The following is a 20973-nucleotide window of genomic DNA, read 5'->3' as shown; positions in this document are numbered from 1 at the left end:
GAGAGAGAGAGAGAGAGAGAGAGATCTGCCACCTGCTGGTTCATGCTCACAGATGGTTGCAATAGGCAGGGCTCAGCCAGGCTGATGCAAGGATCCAAGAACTCCATCTATATCTCAAAGGTGGGTGGCAGATATTCAAGTACTCGAGCCATCATCTGCTGCTTCCCAGGCATATTAGCAGTAAAGTGAGCTGGATTGGAAGTGGAGCAATCAGAACTCCAACCAGCATTCCAATATGAGATGTGAGCATCCCAAGTGGCAGTTTGACCTGCTGTATCACAGTACCTTTCCCCAGCATATGTATTTTTATAGATCAGCTTTATTAACTATATAGCTCAATGACCTTTGACAATCATGAACACTGTGCAACCGCCACTCTTGAGGCATGGAACACTTTCCATATCCCCAGAACTTTCCTCGTGCCTCTCTGCAGTCAGTCCATCAACACCTTTCCCCAGCTCCAGGTGACACTGTTCTGCTTTGCATCATGGACGAGTTCTGCGGTATTCTCTCTCTCTCTCTCTCTCTCTCTCTCTTTCTCTCTCTCTCTCTCTGCTTTCTCACCTCACTCTCCCTTCCTCCCTTCCTTCCTGGCAGAAGGAAAGAGATAGAGAGGGCTCTCATCCACTGATTCTCTCCCTAAACGCTCAAGATAGCTGGGATTGGGCCCAGGGCTAAAGCTGGAAGCCAGTAACTCAATCCAGGTGATTGGCAGGAACCCAGTCATTTGAGCCATCTTTGCTGCCTCCCAGGGTCTGCGTTAACAAAAAGCTGGAGTCAGGAGTCAGACCAATGTATCAAACAGGAACTCCCATATGGGTCATGAATATTGTGTCCATTGGGCTAAATGGCCACCCCTGTAGTGTGGTGTACTTCTAATATCTTAAGGATTTTGTGATATATTTTTTATATTTTGAAGTGCTTTTGTTTGGTGATAGTTCTTTCTATACAAAAGAATAGATATTTCATGTTTTGTCATTTCCTTTTGATTAAATTAAGGCAATTCCTCATTTAGGTGCTGTTACTTGATTTGGGCAACAATGATGATAACCACTGAGTAGAGCCAGTTTTGTTTGCCACCTGTTGTTTTGGAGCATATTTTAAAACTAAAACTATAGTCTTCTTGGGTGATGAAAATATTTCTATGATATGTTGGATATAAACATCTTTGACGAGGACTAGCAATGCTGTAATTTCAGTAGGTGCTGCAGAGTGAGTATCCCAACCTAGTGGAACTTTGGAGGTTGATCATGTGTGATTTAGCTTTCTCATCACATAAACGATTTACAAGTCCCTCCTGCGTGTGCCGTCAATCACAGTCAGTCAGCATTTCAGAGTTTTCTTAATATCATTAAGAAATAAGTGCCTATTTAAGATAATTTCTAGGTCTAATGTTCTTTCTTGAACATGTAGTTTGAACTCAACTTTAGTTACCAAATAAACACAGCATCCTTTTCCTTGTGAATGTCAGCTCCTCTGAGTGTCTAGTTGCTTTCTGTTCTTCATTTCAAGTTAGAGGCAAGATGAAGATGGTGGAAGTAAAAATCTGGTCATATTTATTTAAAAGTTCCATAAAGAATAGTCAGACTTCACCCTAAGACCTTTAAACCAGTAGTTCCAGTAAATGAGTAGGAAATCTATGAAAAGAAAATTAGTGTAGACATTGATTTCCATAGAAACCACATCTACAGATGTAGAAGACTTTCACCAATGTAGAAATCAAGTTGGTTTTCATGAGAGGTTTCAGTGGTGAGGATGTGCTCCTCCCTGTGTGAGAGACCAGTGAGTGGTTTGTACGTCTGCCTCACTTGAGCACACTGAATCTCTGTTTCCCTTGATATGACCAGATTTCTTAGGAAGGAGAGGAAGGCAAAGATGAAGTGCCAGACACGGCACCTTGTGGCATCTGGAGCCACAGAATGGTGAGTTGAGTAGGCCTCTGGAGGTCTTTTATCCAGTGGTTCATTGCACAGCAGGCTTCTGTTGGTAAATTTTCTTAGAGGCCCCCTTGATTTGATACGTTTATTCAATCTTGGCTTATAGTCTTCTGGGGACCTATTTTAGAATAGCCCTTTTCTTCTCTATAAAGCCAGGTTCAATCTTTAGTTTCCTTCTGTTTCTGAGGAATGTTAGAAAATTCAACACTTGGGGAGAAGGAAAAGAGTAAAGAGATGGTGTGTTGTAATGAAAATATGCTTGCAGGCATCCAAGGAACCTCAAGTTGTGATCAGTGCCTGATGGGTATCTGGTTCATTAAAGATGATGAATGTGTCATCTAAAACATAACCTGCTTTTCAAAATCAGCGGGAAAAATAAAATACATATGATGTGTAAAATAAAACAAAATATTTTCTTCCCAATCATGTTACTGCTCTCCACCCTCCTACCCCACACACCCAGCTCCACCTATTTTTCCTCAATCTAGAAAGTCTGGCCCAGTGGCTTGGCTGATGATCCTTTCATGATCTGTTTCATGCCTTTGCAGTCTGCAGCCTCATTCCAACTTCTCAAATCTTTTGTTCTGAAGATAGCCAGGATATTTGTGATGTGCTGGAGCTGAAACAAAACAAAAATGATGTTTGCATGTAAGATCAGGTTGTGGTGTTTATTTTAGCAACTGCCTGGCTTTAGGTGGTGGTAGCAAAGGAATATTAAGTGAATGGTGGATATAAGTTTTACTGAAATTGGTAAAGTTTAAGTTCAACTCTTTTTTTTTTTTTTTTTTTGACAGGCAGAGTTAGAGAGAGAGAGAAAGGTCTTCTTTTTCCATTGGTTCACTCCCCAAATGGCCGCTGTGGCCGGCGTGCTGTGCTGACTGGAAGCCAGGTCTCCCATACGGGTGCAAGGCCTAAGCACTTGGGCTATCCTCCACTGCCTTCCCAGGCCACAGCAGAGAGCTGGAATGGAAGAGGGACAACAGGGACAGAATCTGGCACCCCAACCAGGACTAGAATCCGGGGTGCTGGCGCCGCAGGCGGAGAATTAGCCAAGTGAGCCACGGCGCTGGCAAGTTCAACTCTTAATATTAAGTAACAAAGACTGGAGAATTTGAGAGAAAGATTGGCAGCTCAGGAAGAGTTTAAATTATAGTGGGAACACACAGAATACATGTTTTGTCTCACATTCTTTAAAGTTTTGGTATTTAAAGCCATTCTGTATTGTGAAAATTAATGGGTGTATTGGTTGCAATGGAGCATAAACTTTCACTTCCAAGTATGCATCACTGAGCTCTCTCAGTATAATTATAATGTCATTACCAGGGGCCCAATTTCATAATGCCGCTGGGCCTTGGTGGGGGTGGTTTGCATGCTTACAAATTTTTGTCAGATTGTGGTCTCAGTTTGATATTTTTGGTGGACTCTGTTGTACTAGCACCTAAACCCAGCATTTATTTGCCAGTGTGTATTTGCCAGGTGTGTATCCTAATTTCTTTTTTTTTTTTTTTTAAACTTTTATTTAATGCATATAATTTTCCAAAGTACGACTTATGGATTACAATGGCTTCCCCCCCATACCGTCCCTCCCACCCACAACCCTCCCCTTTCCCACTCCCTCTCCCCTTCCATTCACATCAAGATTCATTTTCGATTATCTTAATATACAGAAGATCAGCTTAGTATACATTAAGTATGGATTTCAACAGTTTGCTCCCACACAGAAACATAAAGTGAAAAATAATAGATGATTTTTTTTAAATGATGATGAAATCAGAGCAGACCTATTGTCATGTTTAATCCCAGTGAGAGTCAAGTTGGGAATTGAAAATTTCTTTCTTTCTTTTTTTTTTTTTTTACAGAGGATCAGTTTAGTATGCATTAAGTAAGGATTTCAACAGTTTGCACCCCCATAGAAACACAAAGTGAAATATATTGTTTGAGTACTCGTTATAGCATTAAATCTCAATGTACAGCACATTAAGGATAGAGATCCTACATGAGGAGTAAGTGCACAGTGACTCCTGTTGTTGACTTTACCAATTGACACTCCTGTCTATGGCATCAGTAATCTCCCTATGCTCCAGTCATGAGTTTCCAAGGCTATGGAAGCCCTCTGAGTTCTCCGACTCTTATCTTGTTTAGACAAGGTCATAGTCAAAGTGGAGGTTCTCTCCTCCCTTCAGAGAAAGGTACCTCCTTCTTTGATGACCTGTTCTTTCCACTGGGATCTCACTCGCAGAGATCTTTTGCCAGAGTATCTTGGCTTTCCATGCCTGAAATACTCTCATGAGCTTTTCAGCCAGCTCCGAATGCTTTTAGGGCTGATTCTGAGGCCAGAGTGCTATTTAGGACATCTGCCATTCTATGAGTCTGCTGAGTATCTCACTTCCCATGTTGGATCACTCTCCCCTTTATTTACTCCATCAGTTAGCGTTAGCAGGTACTAGACTTGTCTATGTGCTCCCTTTGACTCCCAGTCCCTTCACCATGACCAACTGTGAACTGAAACTGATCACCTTGAACAGTGAGATGGCATTGGTACATGCCACCTCGATGGGATTGAATTGGAATCCCCTGGTATGCTTCCAACTCCACCACTTGGGGCAAGTCAGCCTGAGCATGTCCCAAATTATACATCTCTTCCCTCTCCCATTCCCACCACCATGTTCAACAGGGATCACATTTCAGTTAATTTTCAACACTTAAGAATAACTGTGCATCAATTACAGATCTAAACCAGTCATATTAAGTAGAACAGATAAAAAAACTACTAAGAGGGATAATGTATTAAGTTGTTCATTAACAGTCAGGGCTATGCTGATCAAGCCACCATTTCCCATAGTGTCCACCTCACTCCAACAGGTTTCCCTCTTGGTGTTCAGTCAGTCGTCACCGATCAGGGAGAACATATGGTATTTGTCCCTTTGGGACTGGCTTATTTCACTCAGCATGATGTGTTCCAGATTCCTCCATTTTGTTGCAAATGACTGGATTTCGTTGTTTCTTACTGCGGTATAGTATTCTAAAGAGTACATATCCCATAATTTCTTTATCCAGTCTATCGTTGATGGGCATTTAGGTTGGTTCCAGGTCTTAGCTATTGTGAATTGAGCTGCAATAAACATTAGGGTGCAGACCTCTTTTTTATTTGCCAATTTAAATTCCTTTGGGTAAATTCCAAGGAGTGGGATGGCTGGGTCGAATGGTAGGGTTATCTTCAGGTTTCTGAGGAATCTCCAGACTGACTTCCATAGTGGCTTGACCAGCTTGCATTCCCACCAACAGTGGGTTAGTGTCCCTTTTTCCCCACATCCTCGCCAGCATCTGTTGTTGGTAGATTTCTGCATGTGAGCCATTCTAACCGGGGTGAGGTGAAACCTCATTGTGGTTTTGATTTGCATTTCCCTGATTGCTAATGACCTTGAACATTTTTTCATGTGCCTGTTGGCCATTTGGATTTCCTCTTTTGAAAAATGTCTATTGAGGTCCTAATTTCTATTGAGTATCCTAATTTCAACTCCTTCCCACCCTACCCCCGACAAGTGGCAAATGTAAGAAAGGTCCTAAAGCTTCCATGCATCCTGTGTGAGGTTTTGCCCACCTAACAAAGTTTACTTCTCATCGACAGTACAGAACCTTGCTTCCTAAAGCACCTCCTTGGCCAGCAAAGACCATGAGTGAGGTCTCCTCTCCTATTTCCCTAGGTAGGTGACTTTAAGGATAAGGATTTAAGAAGGCATATTACCCCCAGGTTTGACAATATCATTTCAAAGGGTTCCCTTGCTCCTTACTTATTGCTTGTCTGGGAAGCCCCCTGATGTTCCTTTTGCCACTTGCCTGGTCCTGCGCAGCAGCAGGTGTGCAGGGTGGCAAATGACCTGGGACTATGGATGCAAATAAGGGGCTCCACCAACTGCCACTGGGGAGACCCTGTGTCTTGTGGGCTGTAGTGCCCTTGAAAGGGACTGCTTGCCACTGTCTGCTCTTGGGGGTATACTCTCAGGTGGCTGCAGGCATCTAAAAATTATGGAGTCTGGTTATATTTCAGCACAGTCTGCTGCTGTGTAGCTATTTCTTCACGTTTGTTCAGCTGCGGAGGTGATAAATACATTTGAGGAAAAGCTTCCAGACTTTTCCTCTATGCTCAGAGTAGCTAACTGACCCGCCATCTTGGATTTCACAGGCAGAACCTCAGTCCCTTGTCTCTTTCTAAAAGGACCTTCAGTGACCAGGAGAAGGGTGGGCTTCCATTGTGTACAACTCCAGGGGGCACCTTCTTCTTCCAGGTGCTGTCATTGTTGACTCGGGAGTGGGTAAAGGATTTTGCCATTTTAGATTAATGCACACATGGGTAATTATCTCAGTTCCTGCACTGGCAGAGTGCTTATTGGAGATGGCCTGGGAATGGGTAGCAGCCACTGGACATACAGCACTTCGATCTGTGGGGGCACCTGTGTCATCAGGTCTCTGCCTCTGGTACTCCAAAATAAACCTTATCCCATTGATCTTTCCAGTAGTGAGTACTGAGCCCTCCCCTGTTACCCTACCCATACCTCAAGTAGCCTCCTTGGACATTTTTCTATTCCTTTTCTAGAAACTGTCCCTGTGCTTAAACAATTATCTTAGCACTTTACCTCTAGCTATACTTCTAAACATGCTTGTATGTAGGCCTGTACAGTTTTATGAAGAGCTGTCCTCTATATATGTCAGCAGAGGTGGATAGATAGACAACAATCAAGTAACCTATTTTTACTTGAGCCTATTTCTTAGGTTACATGAAACTCACATCCAGGACCAGAAATCTGAAAAATGCTTTTGAATATCAGCAAGTTAAAGCCATGTGGGCACAGGTTCAAGTCCCGGCTGCTCCACTTCCAATCCAGCTTTATTGGAAAAGCAGCAGAGGATCGTCCAAGTGCTTGGACCCCTATAGCCATGCAGGAGACCCAGAAGAAGCTCTTGGCTTGTGGTTCAGTCCTGGCCCAGCCTTGGTTGGTGCAGCCATTTGGGGCATGAACCAGCAGATGGAAGATTGATCACTCCCTTTCTCTTCTTCTCTCTAACTCTGCCTTTCAAATAAATTAATAAATCTTAAAATTTTTTAATCTATTAACAATACCCATCCATTTGTTAATTCAATTATTTATTTAAAATATTTAATGAGGGCCATATGTGAGCAGACCAAAACAGCACTCATGAAGCTACAGAGTGGGTGAGAGAGGTAGAGAAGTAATTGCAGTCCCACTAGATAAGTGCTATAATGGAGGCAGGCTTATTTATAAACTATGAAAGATCAAGTCCTGCAAGGGAATTAAGGGTTTACCGGGGCCAGGCTTCTAAGTATCAGTAGACCCAGTCATGTCATATATTTCATGGTTTGGATTGACATGTAGAAATCTGGAAACAACTATGCTGATTTAGCAAGCAGTAGAGGATTTGTAAATAAAGTCCATGACTCTCTGTGAATTTTAGATTTTTGAGTGGTAGTCTTTTTTTACTGGAAATATCTACCTGAAGTAGATGAATACTGACTGCTTTGACTTCTCTATAATCTCAGTCCTTTCTTTCTCAGTCCAGGAAACAATAACAAACATGATATTTAGTGCAGAATGGTTTCATCTTCAGCAGAAATAAAATTACAAATGAAATACCTTTCATGCTCATGTAACTTGACCATTCTTAATACCTTAAACTGTTCAGTAAGTTCAGTATGGAAATATGGAAAAGAAACACATGGGAAATAATCCTGGAAGATCAAATATACAGATTTTGATTGAAACGTGTTCTCAGGACAGGTATGGAGAGGATGGGAGGTTATGAGAAGTCAGAGGGGGCTTTGTCTTAGGCCTGCTCCCCTCTGTGAGGTATGAGAGTGGACTTTGTCTTACCGTATACATGTGCACTGTGGGCAACTTCTGTCAACGCGTTTGGTAAACTGTGATGACTTTTACCAATGTAAGGCAGGATTATTACCATCATTTTAAAATCCCACGGAGTTCCTGGAGAAGTTAATGTTCCTCCTGAGATGAACTAAAGCAACAGAAAAAATGTATTTTATTCTATAATAGCTCTTCCCTAATTGTGCACGGAATCTTCTAAAAGCAATACTGGTGAATTTTAATATTCAGTTCTAAAATTTTGTACAATTCAGAATAGAACGCTATCATGTGTTTTCTTGGTTTAACAGACTGTAAATATACCCATACAATGCTTATTTATTCATAACTTGAAATTATGTAATTGCTTCTTCTTAACATTACAAAATGATATTTTAATAAAGATTCTCCAGATTTTAAGAATATTGTTACTTATGAGTCTTATATTGTCCAAGAAGCATCACATCTGTTTTGACAGTGGGTAAGGCCTATTTTCTGCAGCATTGATCATTGTGAGCAAAACAGAATTTTTTCCATATTTCAAAATTAGTTCTCAAAGGGACTATACTCAGACTATTTTATCTGAAAGTTATGTATATAAATGCATATGCACATTAAATTACATAATAAAAATATCTGTATAAAATAAAATGCAGTAAGATAGCACATAGCTGAAATATCCCATTTCACAGATGAAAAACCTGAGGTGCACAGTCTCCATTATTTTCCTGATATGATTCAGCTGTGTGGCAGCATTAGAACCTGAATTCAGGTCTCTTGATTTCTGCTACACTGGTTTTCCTATCATGTTGGCATGCAAACATTGAAGTACCTTAAAAAATGACTCTGAGGTTAAACTACTCAAGTTATCTGTTGCTTAATATTAGTAAAACTAAGCTCATGACTTTTTTTCTCTTTTTTTGTGTGTGTACATGAAACCTCTGCATTTGGGCTTATATAAGACATGTATGTAAAGTAATTTCTCAGTTGTGAAGCCCAAGTAGTGCCTTTGGCTTCTTCATTTGAGCATGAGTGTTAAAATTAATTCTGGAAGTTAGAAAATTCAGAAGGGCAGCTGGATGGCTATATTTTTTTTGAAGATGGTTACATGTAGAATACGTTTCAAGATATCATACTTATTTTTTATGTTTTGAAACATCCACCAAACCCCTTCTTCCTGAAGGTGTTGAGTCTGAAGATGCAGAATTGATCAACCGTGAAACTGTGACCTAATGCAGTCTTGCTAAGAAATAGTATAATAATATCCGTGCCCTGGGGGTGAAACACTCAACCTTAGCTTTTTCTCTTTCATCCTTGCCCAGACTACAATCATATTTCTTTGTTCGTGTTTCCTCTTTGCATTGTGGTACAATTGACATTGATAGATAGCATGGAAAACTAAATTCAAAAAGAAAAAGAAGAGTTATTTGGGGGGAAAAAGAGTTCGTGTACTGTTGGCTCAAAAGCAATGTGTGTAGAAAGGTCTTTAGAACCCCCCTCCCCGCCCCAATCCTTCTTCTTCGCCCCCCACCTTGGGCTGCAGCTGCTGACAGCAGGCACAACTGAGCTATAATTTGGCCACATTTGGCTCATGTAAATTGTGATAAACAGTGAGCCCATAATATTTATTTTAAAGATTCATTCACTGAAGGTAAGTGTTCTTGACTTGTGTATACATGCTAGTCAATGGCAAGCTGCAGATGTCAAGATCAGCTCCTAATTTCATGCTACGCAATTAATACGGCTGCTTGATGCGCTGTTCCTCACAGGTGCAGGGGTGTTGGGAGCCTTTGAAGAAGTGTGTAGCTAATAGCCCATCTATAATTCAGAAGAAGTCTTCAATGGAAGACCCCCGGGGGATAAATGGACAGTCTGTAAGTAAACAGAATGTCAGTCCTAAGGAAAGAGTTATTACTTTTAAAATTGTAATGACTATTTGTGTTGTAACCTGAGTGTCTGGAAATTTCTCAAAAGCTCTATACCGATTTTTAATGATTTTGAAAGTTATGAATTAAGTAGTTCACTATTTCATCAGCCTAACCTAATTTATATCTTTTTCTTAGAGGTATCAGTTATCAAGAGTAGAGTCAGACAGGAAAAAGCCAGCCTTTGGTATTAGGTAATTACACCAATATGCATAACATAATTTTAAGGCTTACATTTTACTTTGCCTCAGGGAAAACATATATTTGTCTCAAAAAGTTTGAAATTAATGTCTACACTTTGGATTGTTTTATGTGTGTTGGTTTTACAAAAATATATTTGTAGGTGCATGTGAATCTTGAAAATGTATGTTTGGTGTAGATGTTTCACAGCTTGATGAGCTCATGACTCCACTTTAAATCAAGAGAGCCTTTGGTTATATTTCAGTTATCTTGTGAGCAGAGAGAAAGGGTTCAGACATCTTCTTCAGGTTCATATTTGGAGGAAAGCAAACTTTGGCTCATACATGAATATTCTCAATTAGAGGTAATCTTACAAATAAACTTTGAGTCATTTAGAACTTGAATAATTCAATGAATTTTAATTTTCAGGACGCACATTAAGAAGCTAAAGTCATCTCCTGGGAAAACATCCGTAGCAATATTTGGGGAGGCATGTTGAGTTTGCCTTTTAAGTTCTCTGGTCAGACATGATGGTTCTAGAAGTGTGGTTTCAAAGCTCAACTCTGTTCACAATGGAATTATTGCAAACTTGAAGTGTGATCTTTAGTAATGCTGTTGTGGTCTCTGTGAGTGTGTTTTACAAGATCTGTTGGTGTTATGCAATAAGCAGCAACTGCTAATGGACGAGGATTTTAATAACAGATGGTCAAGTGCAATCAAGGTAGTTTTGCAGTCATCCTATATGGAATTACAGTGTATATTTGATGGATCTTCAAAGTCATCTTGCTAGGTAATTCACACAAAGCGTTTGTGTGGTGTAGCTTTTACCCTAAATAGGAAAATAGGAAATGCCTCCTTAACCCATTGAGTTTGTTAGTTTGTTTAAACTCCAGTTTTGAGTCTGTGGTATTTGATATTATCATGTTAAAATACATTTGTAGTGCATATAAAATCAATGAAAAATAAACACGAATAACTCACTACTTACAACCACCTTTTATATCACTTTGCTCCTTAGATGGAAGCAAGTTGACATGTTGGAGAGTCATCAATGAATTTAACAGTTTTCTGCAAAGAAGTGCTGCTGATACTATTTTGTTTGCTATTTCATGGTTTATGAATTCTAATTTGAAAGCAACTTTAAAAAATACATGAAAAACATACAGAGAGTAAGAGAATTTGAGCTATCCTGACAAAAAGATGTGTTCAGAGGGCAGTCTACTGTGTATTTTGTTGTTGTTCTTTTCTTTCGTGAGAATGAAGCAGTTTTGTTCTTAAAAGGTATTTGGCTATCTCAGATGGACAGACCAGGGAGGGATATTTCTCAAGGGCAAACTGCTGTGTGACACTGATTGGGGAAGCCGTTTCCTGGCAATTTGGCTCCTGCCTGCTCAACCACGAATGACAGGCGGGCTCTTAGAGGCCCAGTGTGGAGAGAGGCCTTGGGTGGGCTCCTGGGGCTGGCTTCCTGGGGCTCTCAAGTTTCCCCTTACTCTTGGAAAGATGGGAGGAGAGGCTCACGATAGGAAGAGGACCTGATTGAAAATGGGAAGCTTACTGAGGAAAAGAAAGGATTGAAAAAGGAAGTCCTGGACCAGTAGCTCCAGACATCCGTCTTTCAAAAGTGTCTCTTACTAAAGGTCTCGGATGTGTTCAGAGGAAACCTCAGAGTTATTGTACCCCCTGCACCCTTGTTTCTGCCTCACCACACTGTAAGATTGATTTTTGTTTTCAGTTTTTTGAGATAAAAGTTACTTGCATTGATATGCACAAATCTTACCAGTCCCGTTTTGGCAAATGAGTTAACCTGTGTAACCTATACCCTATCCCATGGAGGGATGGGAACCTTTCCATCTCCCCGCATAGTGTTCTTCTGTTCCTCCCTACTCACTGGCTCACAATGCCTTCCTCAGCCCTGTCGAAGGCCGCCGTTCCAGTTGCTTCTGCCTTTGATCACTTTGTTCCCAAAGATGATGTCCGTCGAATCCTCACACATTATGTTCTCTGTTGTGTCTGGCTTCTTTCATTTACATTATGTCTGGGAGGTTCATCAGAGCTTTTGTGTCTCTCTGTAGATTGCTCTTTTTAAATTGGGCAATAGTATGCACTGTATACATGTTTTAAAAAACATTAAATATATTATAATCACTTCTCCAGGAACCTGGATTTTTGCATTTGTAAAATCTGTATAACCTAATTAATGTCTTTTCCAGCATAATTTCCCATATTCTCATTTCCTCCCACCATTTAGCACTTTGCTCACGGTGTTACACCTACTATTGAGCATTCTAGATTGTGCCTCCTCTGGGAAGACTTTAATATTTTATTCCATAGCCATATTCCTGATAAGAATGGAACTTTTGGTTTTCTCATCAGAATGACTATCTATCTATATCTCTGTATCTCTATCTATCTATCTATCTATCTATAGCTATATATATCCATATTATATATGTGTATATATATGTATATATCTTTTTTTAAAGCTTTCTTAGAAGGTTTGGTGTATAGCACCAGGTTACAAAATACATTTGTAATGCTTGTGCAACTGTCACTACAATATTAGGACTGTCCTTTGCCTTCATAAACAATGCCCCTATCCCAAGTCTTGATAGTTCTGTCTCCATTCTGTACATAGAGATTAAAGAGAGCTGGGCAGGAGGCTAACAGGAGTGCTGCCAGGGGTCACTTCACCTCCTGACAGCTGGGGATTCCTGGGCGCTCTATCAGTGGGAGCAGCCAACAGCAGCTTCCCTGTCCTAGTGGACATGAGGATGGCAGTGTGGGGGTCCTTAGACAAGGGCTCATTCACGCTTGCTTTTGGTGCTCCTCTTGTACATTGAGAGACCTGGAGCTAACATTTTAGAATGGTTCCTAACAATTGAGGGAGGGGAAATGGCTAATGATGTTCACCTTAAAAAGTGTGGTATCCCTGTAAGATGGCTGAGTGTGTCTGCATGTGATGAGGGACCATGAGTTAGGTAAAGGATTTTCTTATTTTGTTTCTCTGTAGATGCAGCACTGAGTAAAAATGTTACATCGGAAAGTTTATGTCTCTTGTTCTACAGTGTTCAGCTATGTGACTCTTGCATCTAGAGAAAGGAAGTAACTCATGTGATTTTGTCTCTTCTATATACTTCTCTGTTTGCCTCTTGAAAATGTGATGGAGAGGAAGACGGCTGGGGACTCCGCATAATTTCTGTCCTAATTCTGGCCACTACTCTGCCCTCAAGGATTTCTGGTTCAAATGAGCACAGCCCCATCCTCTCTCAACAGCACCATAGAATCAGAACACAGGCACCGTGGGTGCTGTCCCCATCATGGGTAAATTCTTCTGAAACAGGAACATCAAAGAACTGAGTTCTGACTGCATCCTTGAGGATTTCTAGAGAGAAATTATGGAAATTATGGCAAAATAAAAAAAGCACCTACCAGCTCTTTGGAAAAACAAACAAATTAAAATAATAAATTATTACATCTTCCTGATGAAGCTGGGAGGCTTGCAGTTAAAAACCCACCATGCAGTAACCCAACCTCATGTCTGAATTAGGTAAGCAGCTTTGTATCTTAAAAACTACAGCATAGATTCGAAGTCTGAAGACCTGGTTTTACCCAGTACTGGCTGTTTGGCCTGAGGAGGATTTTTAAGCATCAGTCTCAGTCTATAAGATAGAGATGATAATGCTCGCTTTCTCTTGTTTGGAATCACAATTTTGTAGGTCAACTGGGATCATGTCATTAAAAGTTCTTCAAAATTGAAAAGTCCAATATAACTCTAATGTACTTTTTAAAACATTTGTATTTATTTAGTCTCATTTTACTTGACAGGCGGGGGGGGGGGGGAGGGAGAGAAAGAGAGGAAGGCAGGCAGGCAGGCAGGAAGGAAGATCTATCCACTGGTTTACTCCCCAGATGCTTGAAGAACCAGGAGTCGGCCAGGCCAAAGCCAGGATCCCCCGATCTCAGTCCAGGTCTCCTCTGTGGGTGGCAGGGACCCAAGTACTTGAGCCATGATCTGCTGCCCCCTCAGGGGACACATTAGCAGAAGCTGGAATCAGAAGTGGAACCAGAACTCAAACTCAGACACTCCATGCAGTGTCTCAACTCCTGTGCCAAACAGCTGTCCCCTGGTGCACTTTTTCTTGGAAACCTCTCTAGAAAAATGTGAGCATGGATAAAAACATTAACTGAGCACCTGCAAGTCTATAATAAAAATTTAAAAATGGAATCATCACACATGTGCCAGGTATTCTAGACAACAGCAATACACATGCTTAGTCATGATGTTGGCAGTCGCAGGGAGAGAGGACAGGAATTAGGCCTCACGGACTCTGACAGGCAACTTACTTAGATTTCAATTATTTCTGATAAGGGTATACTATGTCTTTTTAGAATAATTATACTGTAAGGCTCCATGTGTTCTCATAACTCTCCTTCTTGGATCTCTTTTAAATTATGGTAAATTGGAAATGCTAACAGCAGCTTTTGCTGAGATGTTGCATTTTGCAAGAAAACTCTTAAAATGTGTATGTGCTTTATGCCTATACTTGAAAATTCTGGAAATAAAGGTGCCTTTAATCCAAAATGGAAAAAATTAAATATCTATCTTGTTAGTAGGAGCACAGAAAATTAATAAAAGTAGTTACGCAAGTCCTAGGCACATGTGTTTCGGACTGAGGAATTATAAATTAAATCAGTTTTATGTATTCAACTTCCCCATGAATGAGATATTTTATATGTGAGATTTTTTGACAATTTATCTATCTAACTTTATTTGAAAGGAAGAAAGAGGGAGAGGGAGACAGAAAAAGAGAAGGGTCTTCATCCATTTCATCCATTTTTTAAGTCCCCAAGTTTCCAGGGATGGCAGGCTGAAGCCAGGAGTTGGGAACTCAGTCTGGGTCTCCCATATGGTCCAACTATTTGAGCCATCTCCTGCTGCCTCTCAGGTCTGCATTGGCAGTCAGGAGCAGGAGCCAGGAGTCAAACCCAGGTATTATGATCAGGGAAGTGGGATCTTAACCACTATGTTAAAAGCCTGTGCTGATGAATGAACCAGCAGATAGAAGAGCTCTTTCTCCCTCTGTTTCTCCCTCTCATTCTGCCGCTTTGCCTCTCAAGTAAATAAAATAAATCTTAACACACACATGCACACACACACACACACACACAAATGTATTCTTGTGGTTCTGGAAGCTGGTTAGTCCAAGACTGAGGTGTCAGTCCGGCCGTGCTGCCTCTGAATCTGGGAGTTGATCCTTCTGTGTCTCTTCCTATCTCTGGTGGATGCTGGCAACGCATGACTTTGCTTAGACTGAAGCTGCAGCACTTCCGTCTCGGCCTACATTGTCCCATGACACCCTGTATCCCCCTCTTAAGTCTGTGTCTCTCCTCTCTTCTTATAAGGACACTAGTCATGTTGGAGTAGGACCCATCCCAATGACCCCTTCTTAGTGGAAGATCTCTCTCTGCTTCTCTCTCTGTCTCTCTACCTTTCAAACAAAGAAAATGACACTTTGTAAGTTGCAAAGCAATATATACAGCCACCTGTACCAAGCCCTGGGGTTCATCTTTTTGGAAAGGGTGGAAGATTTTTTTTTTTTGACAGGCAGATTGGACAGTGAGAGAGAGAGAGAGAAAGAGAGAGAGAAAGGTCTTCCTTTGCCATTGGTTCACCCTCCAATGGCCGCCGCGGCTGGTGCGCTGCGGCTGGCACACCGCGCTGATCCGATGGCAGAAGCCAGGTGCTTATCCTGGTCTCCCATGGCGTGCAGAGCCCAAGGTCTTGGGCCATCCTCCACTGCACTCCCTGGCCACAGCAGAGAGCTGGCCTGGAAGATGGGCAACTGGGACAGAATCCGGCGCCCCGACCGGGACTAGAACCCGGTGTGCCGGCGCCACAACGCGGAGGATTAGCCTAGTGAGCCGCAGCGCCGGCCAGGGCAGAAGATTTTGAGTCAGACAGAGTTCAGTCTTTGCTCGATGCTCAGGGCAAACCTCTCTAAGTGTCAGCTCTTCCTCATTTATGAAGTAGGGACATTAGTACAATCCTTGCACAGTTGTGCTATTAGAAGCACCATGTGAAAGATACATAGTGAGTAAGAGCACACATTCTGGAGCCCAGTTCCTTGAGTTCCAATCTGCACTGCGATGTTCACTTGCTGTACCACACAGGGGAAATATGGGTGCCTGCCCTGGGCCATTTTCTTTGTAAACTGGGGATAATGATAACTTAATTCATGGGGTTGTTGTGAAGTCTGAAAGGGTTGTACATGTGAGAGTGCTTAGAATGTTGTCTGGCATACAGTGTGCTATTCCAGGCAAGCACATAGTCACTGCTTCACAATCACCAGCTACTGCTTAATTAAAACATACTTGCTTAGGTGCATGAGGTCCTAGCTCCCATTTAGATGGTAATGGACATCCCTTCAGAGGGTTAAGTTAAGGTTGTGGCTTTGGATGTTAGACCATGATGGAAGGAATTAGGCAAAATTTCTCATGTGAGCAGGCCAAGCTGTTAAAGAGCCCGGGGTTGGTAGGTGGACTGAGAGTTTGGAAGAGATGGATGGTCAAACATCAAACGGGACACCAGGTGGTATTAACCGTTGGGTATTTTTAGGTAAAAAATTAAACCTGGACAGGAAAATTACTCCAGAGCCAGGACAGTGACATGCTTGTATTTCTAGGGCCAAACACAATGTTAGGCCCTCTCCACGCATTCGGTAAGTGCTTGTTTATCTGAGCAGGCCAGCATCTTGTGTTGTGGTGTAGCTCACTGCGTCCATGTGCACAGCACAAATGGAGTGTGACAAAGATGAAAATCGCTTGAGACTGATGCTGGAAAGACAGGAAAGAGGGCTCTGACCATTCACTCATGGCCTGTTGCCTGTTTCTGATCTGGGACTCTTCGTGTGCAGGGTCTGAGAGCTCAGATAACTGTGAACCTGTGTAAATGAGTGGTTAGCACTGATCACCCATGGGTCTTTCTTTCTCAATAAAAGCTCACACTGGTTTGATTTTCAGCGGGCAGTGTAGTCGGGGGAGGAGGGCATTTAAATACCTGTGAGAGATGATGGTAATTATCACAAATGTATATATAATCAGAAAGCCACTGTTGGTGGGGGCCTGTTTGGCACAGCAGTTAAGGGTCCTCTTGGGGTACCTGTATTCCATATCAGAGTGCCTGCTTTGAGTTCAGGCCCTTTGTCTTCCAAGTCCATCTTCCTGCTAACATGCACCTTGGCAGGCAGCAGATGATGGCTCAAGAACCTGGGTCTCTGCCAAACATTTGGGAGAGCCAGATTAAGTTCCCAGCGGCTGGCTCTGACCTGGCCCAGCTCTGGCTGTTGTGGACATTCAAGGAATAAACCAGCAGATGGATGATCTCTGCTGCCTCAATGTAAAATATTAAAAAGACAAAAGAAGCCATTCTGAGGTAGCGGTAATACAATAAACCTTTTCCGTAGAGAAATAGATAGGAGCTGTGATAGACTTTGCAAGCCAGGAGGTTGCTATCACAGAGATGCAACTGTGCAGTTGTGGTGTGAAGGTTGCCATGGATACATAGAATAGAGTCCCAGGACATTGCTAATGCGAGCAGATAAAATGAGGATCCATGCCTTGTCTTGTTAGCTTGTGCAGGTAACGTGACCTACAATTGCGCTCTCCACCTGCCTTTGGGATTTTTAATTTTGTCCACATCAGGCCAGTCTTTTTATCTTGGATTTGACTTGTTTCCTTTCTCTGGCCCTCATTTTCTTCATTTATAAAATGTAGAATTTGGGAAAAGATATCTCCCGATTTTTTTTTCTTTTTTAAAGATTCCATTTATTTATTTGAGAGGTAGAGCTACAAACAGAGAAAAAGGTCTTCTGTCTGCTGGTTCACTCTCCAAATGGCCGCAATGGCCAGAGCTGGGCAAATCTGCAGCGAGGAGCCAGGAGCTTCTGCTGGGTCTCCAACGATGGTGGCAGGGGCCTAAGCATTTAGGCCATCTTCTACTGCTTTCCCAGGCCACTGGCAGAGATCTGGGTCAGAACAGGAGCAGCCGGGACACAAACTGGCACCCATATGTGATGCCAGCACTACAGACAGAGACCCAGCCTACTGTATCACCACACTAGTCCCAAACTCTTCCAAGTCTAACTCAGCCTGATTTTACTGATACTCATATTGAGTGAGTAATTGAAGTTAATAAAGTCTTTTTATGACAAAATGAATATGTGGTGACCACCAAGGGACAGGAAGGAGGACCAGCATCAGTATGAGTTCTAGCACTTGCTTTGATGATCCAATTTCACAGTTACAGGATGACATTTGGACCCCGTGTGATACAGGTCTACATTACTAAATCCTACTTGTCTTTTTTCTTGGAACTTTCTTCATCCTTAAGCCAATGAATATTATTTGTAGAGCTCATGGTCTATCTTTTAAAAATATTTATTTATTTTATTTGAAAGACAGAGAGACGTATATACAAAAAGCTAGGGCTGCCAAAGGACCAAATACAAGGGCCAGAAACAAAATACACATCTCCCATGTTGGTAACAGGGATCCAGTTACTTGAGCCATCACCTGCTGCCTCTAAGGTCTGTATTAGCAGGAAGCTGGAATTAGAATCTGAAGGCAAGAATCAAACCCAGGCCCTCAGATGTGGGATGCTGATGTGTTAACCACTGTGCTAAATGTCTGGTGTCATAGTATGTCTTTGCACTGGCATTAATGTAAGAAAGTCTTTGATGTCCACATTTCTATACCTCTAAAATTTTATTTATAAGTAATATAATGTACAATGTTCCTATGATTAACTTGAAAAGATGCCCAGAATATCAATAAGGAAGTATTTCCTCAGGTTGTACCCCACTTCCAGAATGTGTTTCTGAAAATGTGAAATATACATATTCACTGGTTCTTTGATGGCCCTCCCTTCAGGGACAGCCTCTGGTTGGAACCCCTAGAGATTACCCCTCCTCTTGAATGTGGTCTGGACTTCGTGACTCACTTCTGGCCTGCAGAAGTCCTGGCAGCAGCGACAGCGTGCTACTGTGGATATTAGGTCCTAGGAGCCACAGTAGCTTCCTCCTGACTGGCTGTTGGATCACTCACTGTGGGGGACGCCAGCTGCCTTGTTGTGGGGACAGTCAGGCAGCACTGTGGTGAGGCCCATGTGGCCAGGAACTGAAACCTTCTGCGACAACCACGTGAGTGAGCCATCCAGCCCCAGTCAAACTTTAAACAAACCAAAACCAAAACATGCATGGGAAATGCATGTTATGAAAGAACTATTGGATGTGTGTCAAGTTTTATTTGCACCAAAATAAATTTATCTTTTTAATTCTATCTTGCACAGATTTTTAGAAGTATGCTTGTATATGTTATATATAATATCATTAATTTATATACATATATGTGCTTATATAAGTATAATTAATAATATAATCAATAAAACTTTCTCCTATTATGGTTCATACAGAATCAGTAACCTTTTTTTTTAAATATTTATTTTATTTATTTGAAAAGCACAGTTACAAAGAGAGAAGGAGAGACAGAGAGCAAGAACAAGAGAGAGAGAGAGAAAAGAGAGAAGTCTTATATCCACTGGTTCACTCCCCAAATGGCTGCAACAGCTAGGGCTTGGCCAGGCTGAAGCCAGGAGCTTCTTCCGGGACTCCCAAGTGGATACAGGAGCCTAAGGACTTGGCCCTTCTACTGCTTCTTTCCAGGATGCATTAGCAAGGAACTGGTTTGGAAGTGCAACAGCCAGGACTTGAACCGGTGCCCATATGTGATGCCAGTGTTGTAGGCAGAGGCTTTACCCACTGTGCCTCAGTGTCAGCCCCAGAATCAGTAATCTTTTGGTAATCTGGTACAATCAGATCTTAATTTCTTTATCCTGCATGCCCCTCCCAAACAGGACCTTTTTTCACACATGACTGCTTTGAGTTGCTAATGAGCATATGATTTATTCCATCGTGTCTTGTCCACCCTGATTTAAAAGTCTGTTTCTTTTCTAGACTGTGCGTGGTTTGAAGGCAGAGAGCATGAGAGAGGAACATCTACCCTCCTTATGTCACTTAGGCCTCTCTATTTTGCACATTGTAGATGTGCAAAATGTTTTGGTTGAGTGAATGAGTAAGTACAATTGCCTGGAGTGCAGGTTTTGTAAACAGAGAGAAATCGTCACAAGTGCTCTTTGGCAGCTTTAGCCTCACATAGCTCCGGGGAACCAAGCAGCTTTGGAAACAGACCAGAATCAGGCTCAGAGCTTTTCTTGCTCTGTCAGGTTTTGCAAGGATAGAGCATGCTGAAGACACGGAACACGCCAATGAATTCTCAATTACTAGAACTCCATTCATTGAAAATTTCTGAGAATTTGAGCAGAGGATGAGGTTCACTTTGCATATTCTTTCATGGGAAAAAGGATTTTAAAAGAAATGAATAATATAGGTTAATTTAGCCCATGCACATGAGTTCATGAAAGTAGAGGGCAAAATATGTTAACAATCCCATAGCAAAAATTTCATGTGCTTTTTGCAAATAAATCATAGTCATTGAAGACATTTTCCCAAGGTGCTCTACTTGGCTAAACTAGATCAATGAATGTGTCTAGTTCAAAGGAATTCTTGAAATTTCTTTTAGAAGTCACCCACATTCAAATTTAACATAAATCACACTGACATTCTCTTATTTTTTAAAAAAATTGTTCATTCATACAGCTGGGAATGGGTCCTTCCAAATCATATTGGTGAAGCAATAACTAAGCTTTTGTTCTCATCAGTGTAAGTCAGTGGGTCCCAGTGACGGTAGATGTGGCAATGTAGGCCTAGCAGGCCACTGAGGGTTGGCATTGTTGTCTGACTCAGCAGCTGCCCTACTGTGTGCTAGTGTCTGCACCTCTAAGTCGGGGTAATATTCCAGTCCTGTGTGCCTCAGCATTTTTGTAAGAATCAAAAGGAAATCACGAGTGCCTTTGTTAAGCAATACACATCAGACTGCCCCGTATTTACCAAAAGCTTAACTTAAAAAATAACAAATGTATGTGTCTTTTTCCAGGTG

General features: G+C 41.6%; 1 protein-coding gene across 6 annotated transcripts in view; it reads left to right on the top strand.

The window, feature by feature from the left end:
- EYA1 (EYA transcriptional coactivator and phosphatase 1) overlaps positions 1-20973 on the top strand; it is a 372680-nt gene that overhangs the window by 5388 nt on the left and 346319 nt on the right. For all 6 annotated transcript variants that reach the window (XM_017341392.3, XM_008255649.4, XM_008255648.4 and 3 more), the window contains exon 2: positions 9583-9687. In XM_017341392.3, the coding sequence (XP_017196881.1) occupies positions 9655-9687 (33 nt within the window). In that variant the 5' untranslated portion in view covers positions 9583-9654. The remainder of the gene's footprint in view (positions 1-9582; positions 9688-20973) is intronic.

This window comes from Oryctolagus cuniculus, chromosome 6 (assembly GCF_964237555.1).
Source record: "Oryctolagus cuniculus chromosome 6, mOryCun1.1, whole genome shotgun sequence".
NCBI lineage: Eukaryota > Metazoa > Chordata > Mammalia > Lagomorpha > Leporidae > Oryctolagus > Oryctolagus cuniculus.
Note: the sequence above shows the minus strand (reverse complement) of the source record. Positions and strands in the feature narration are given on the sequence as shown.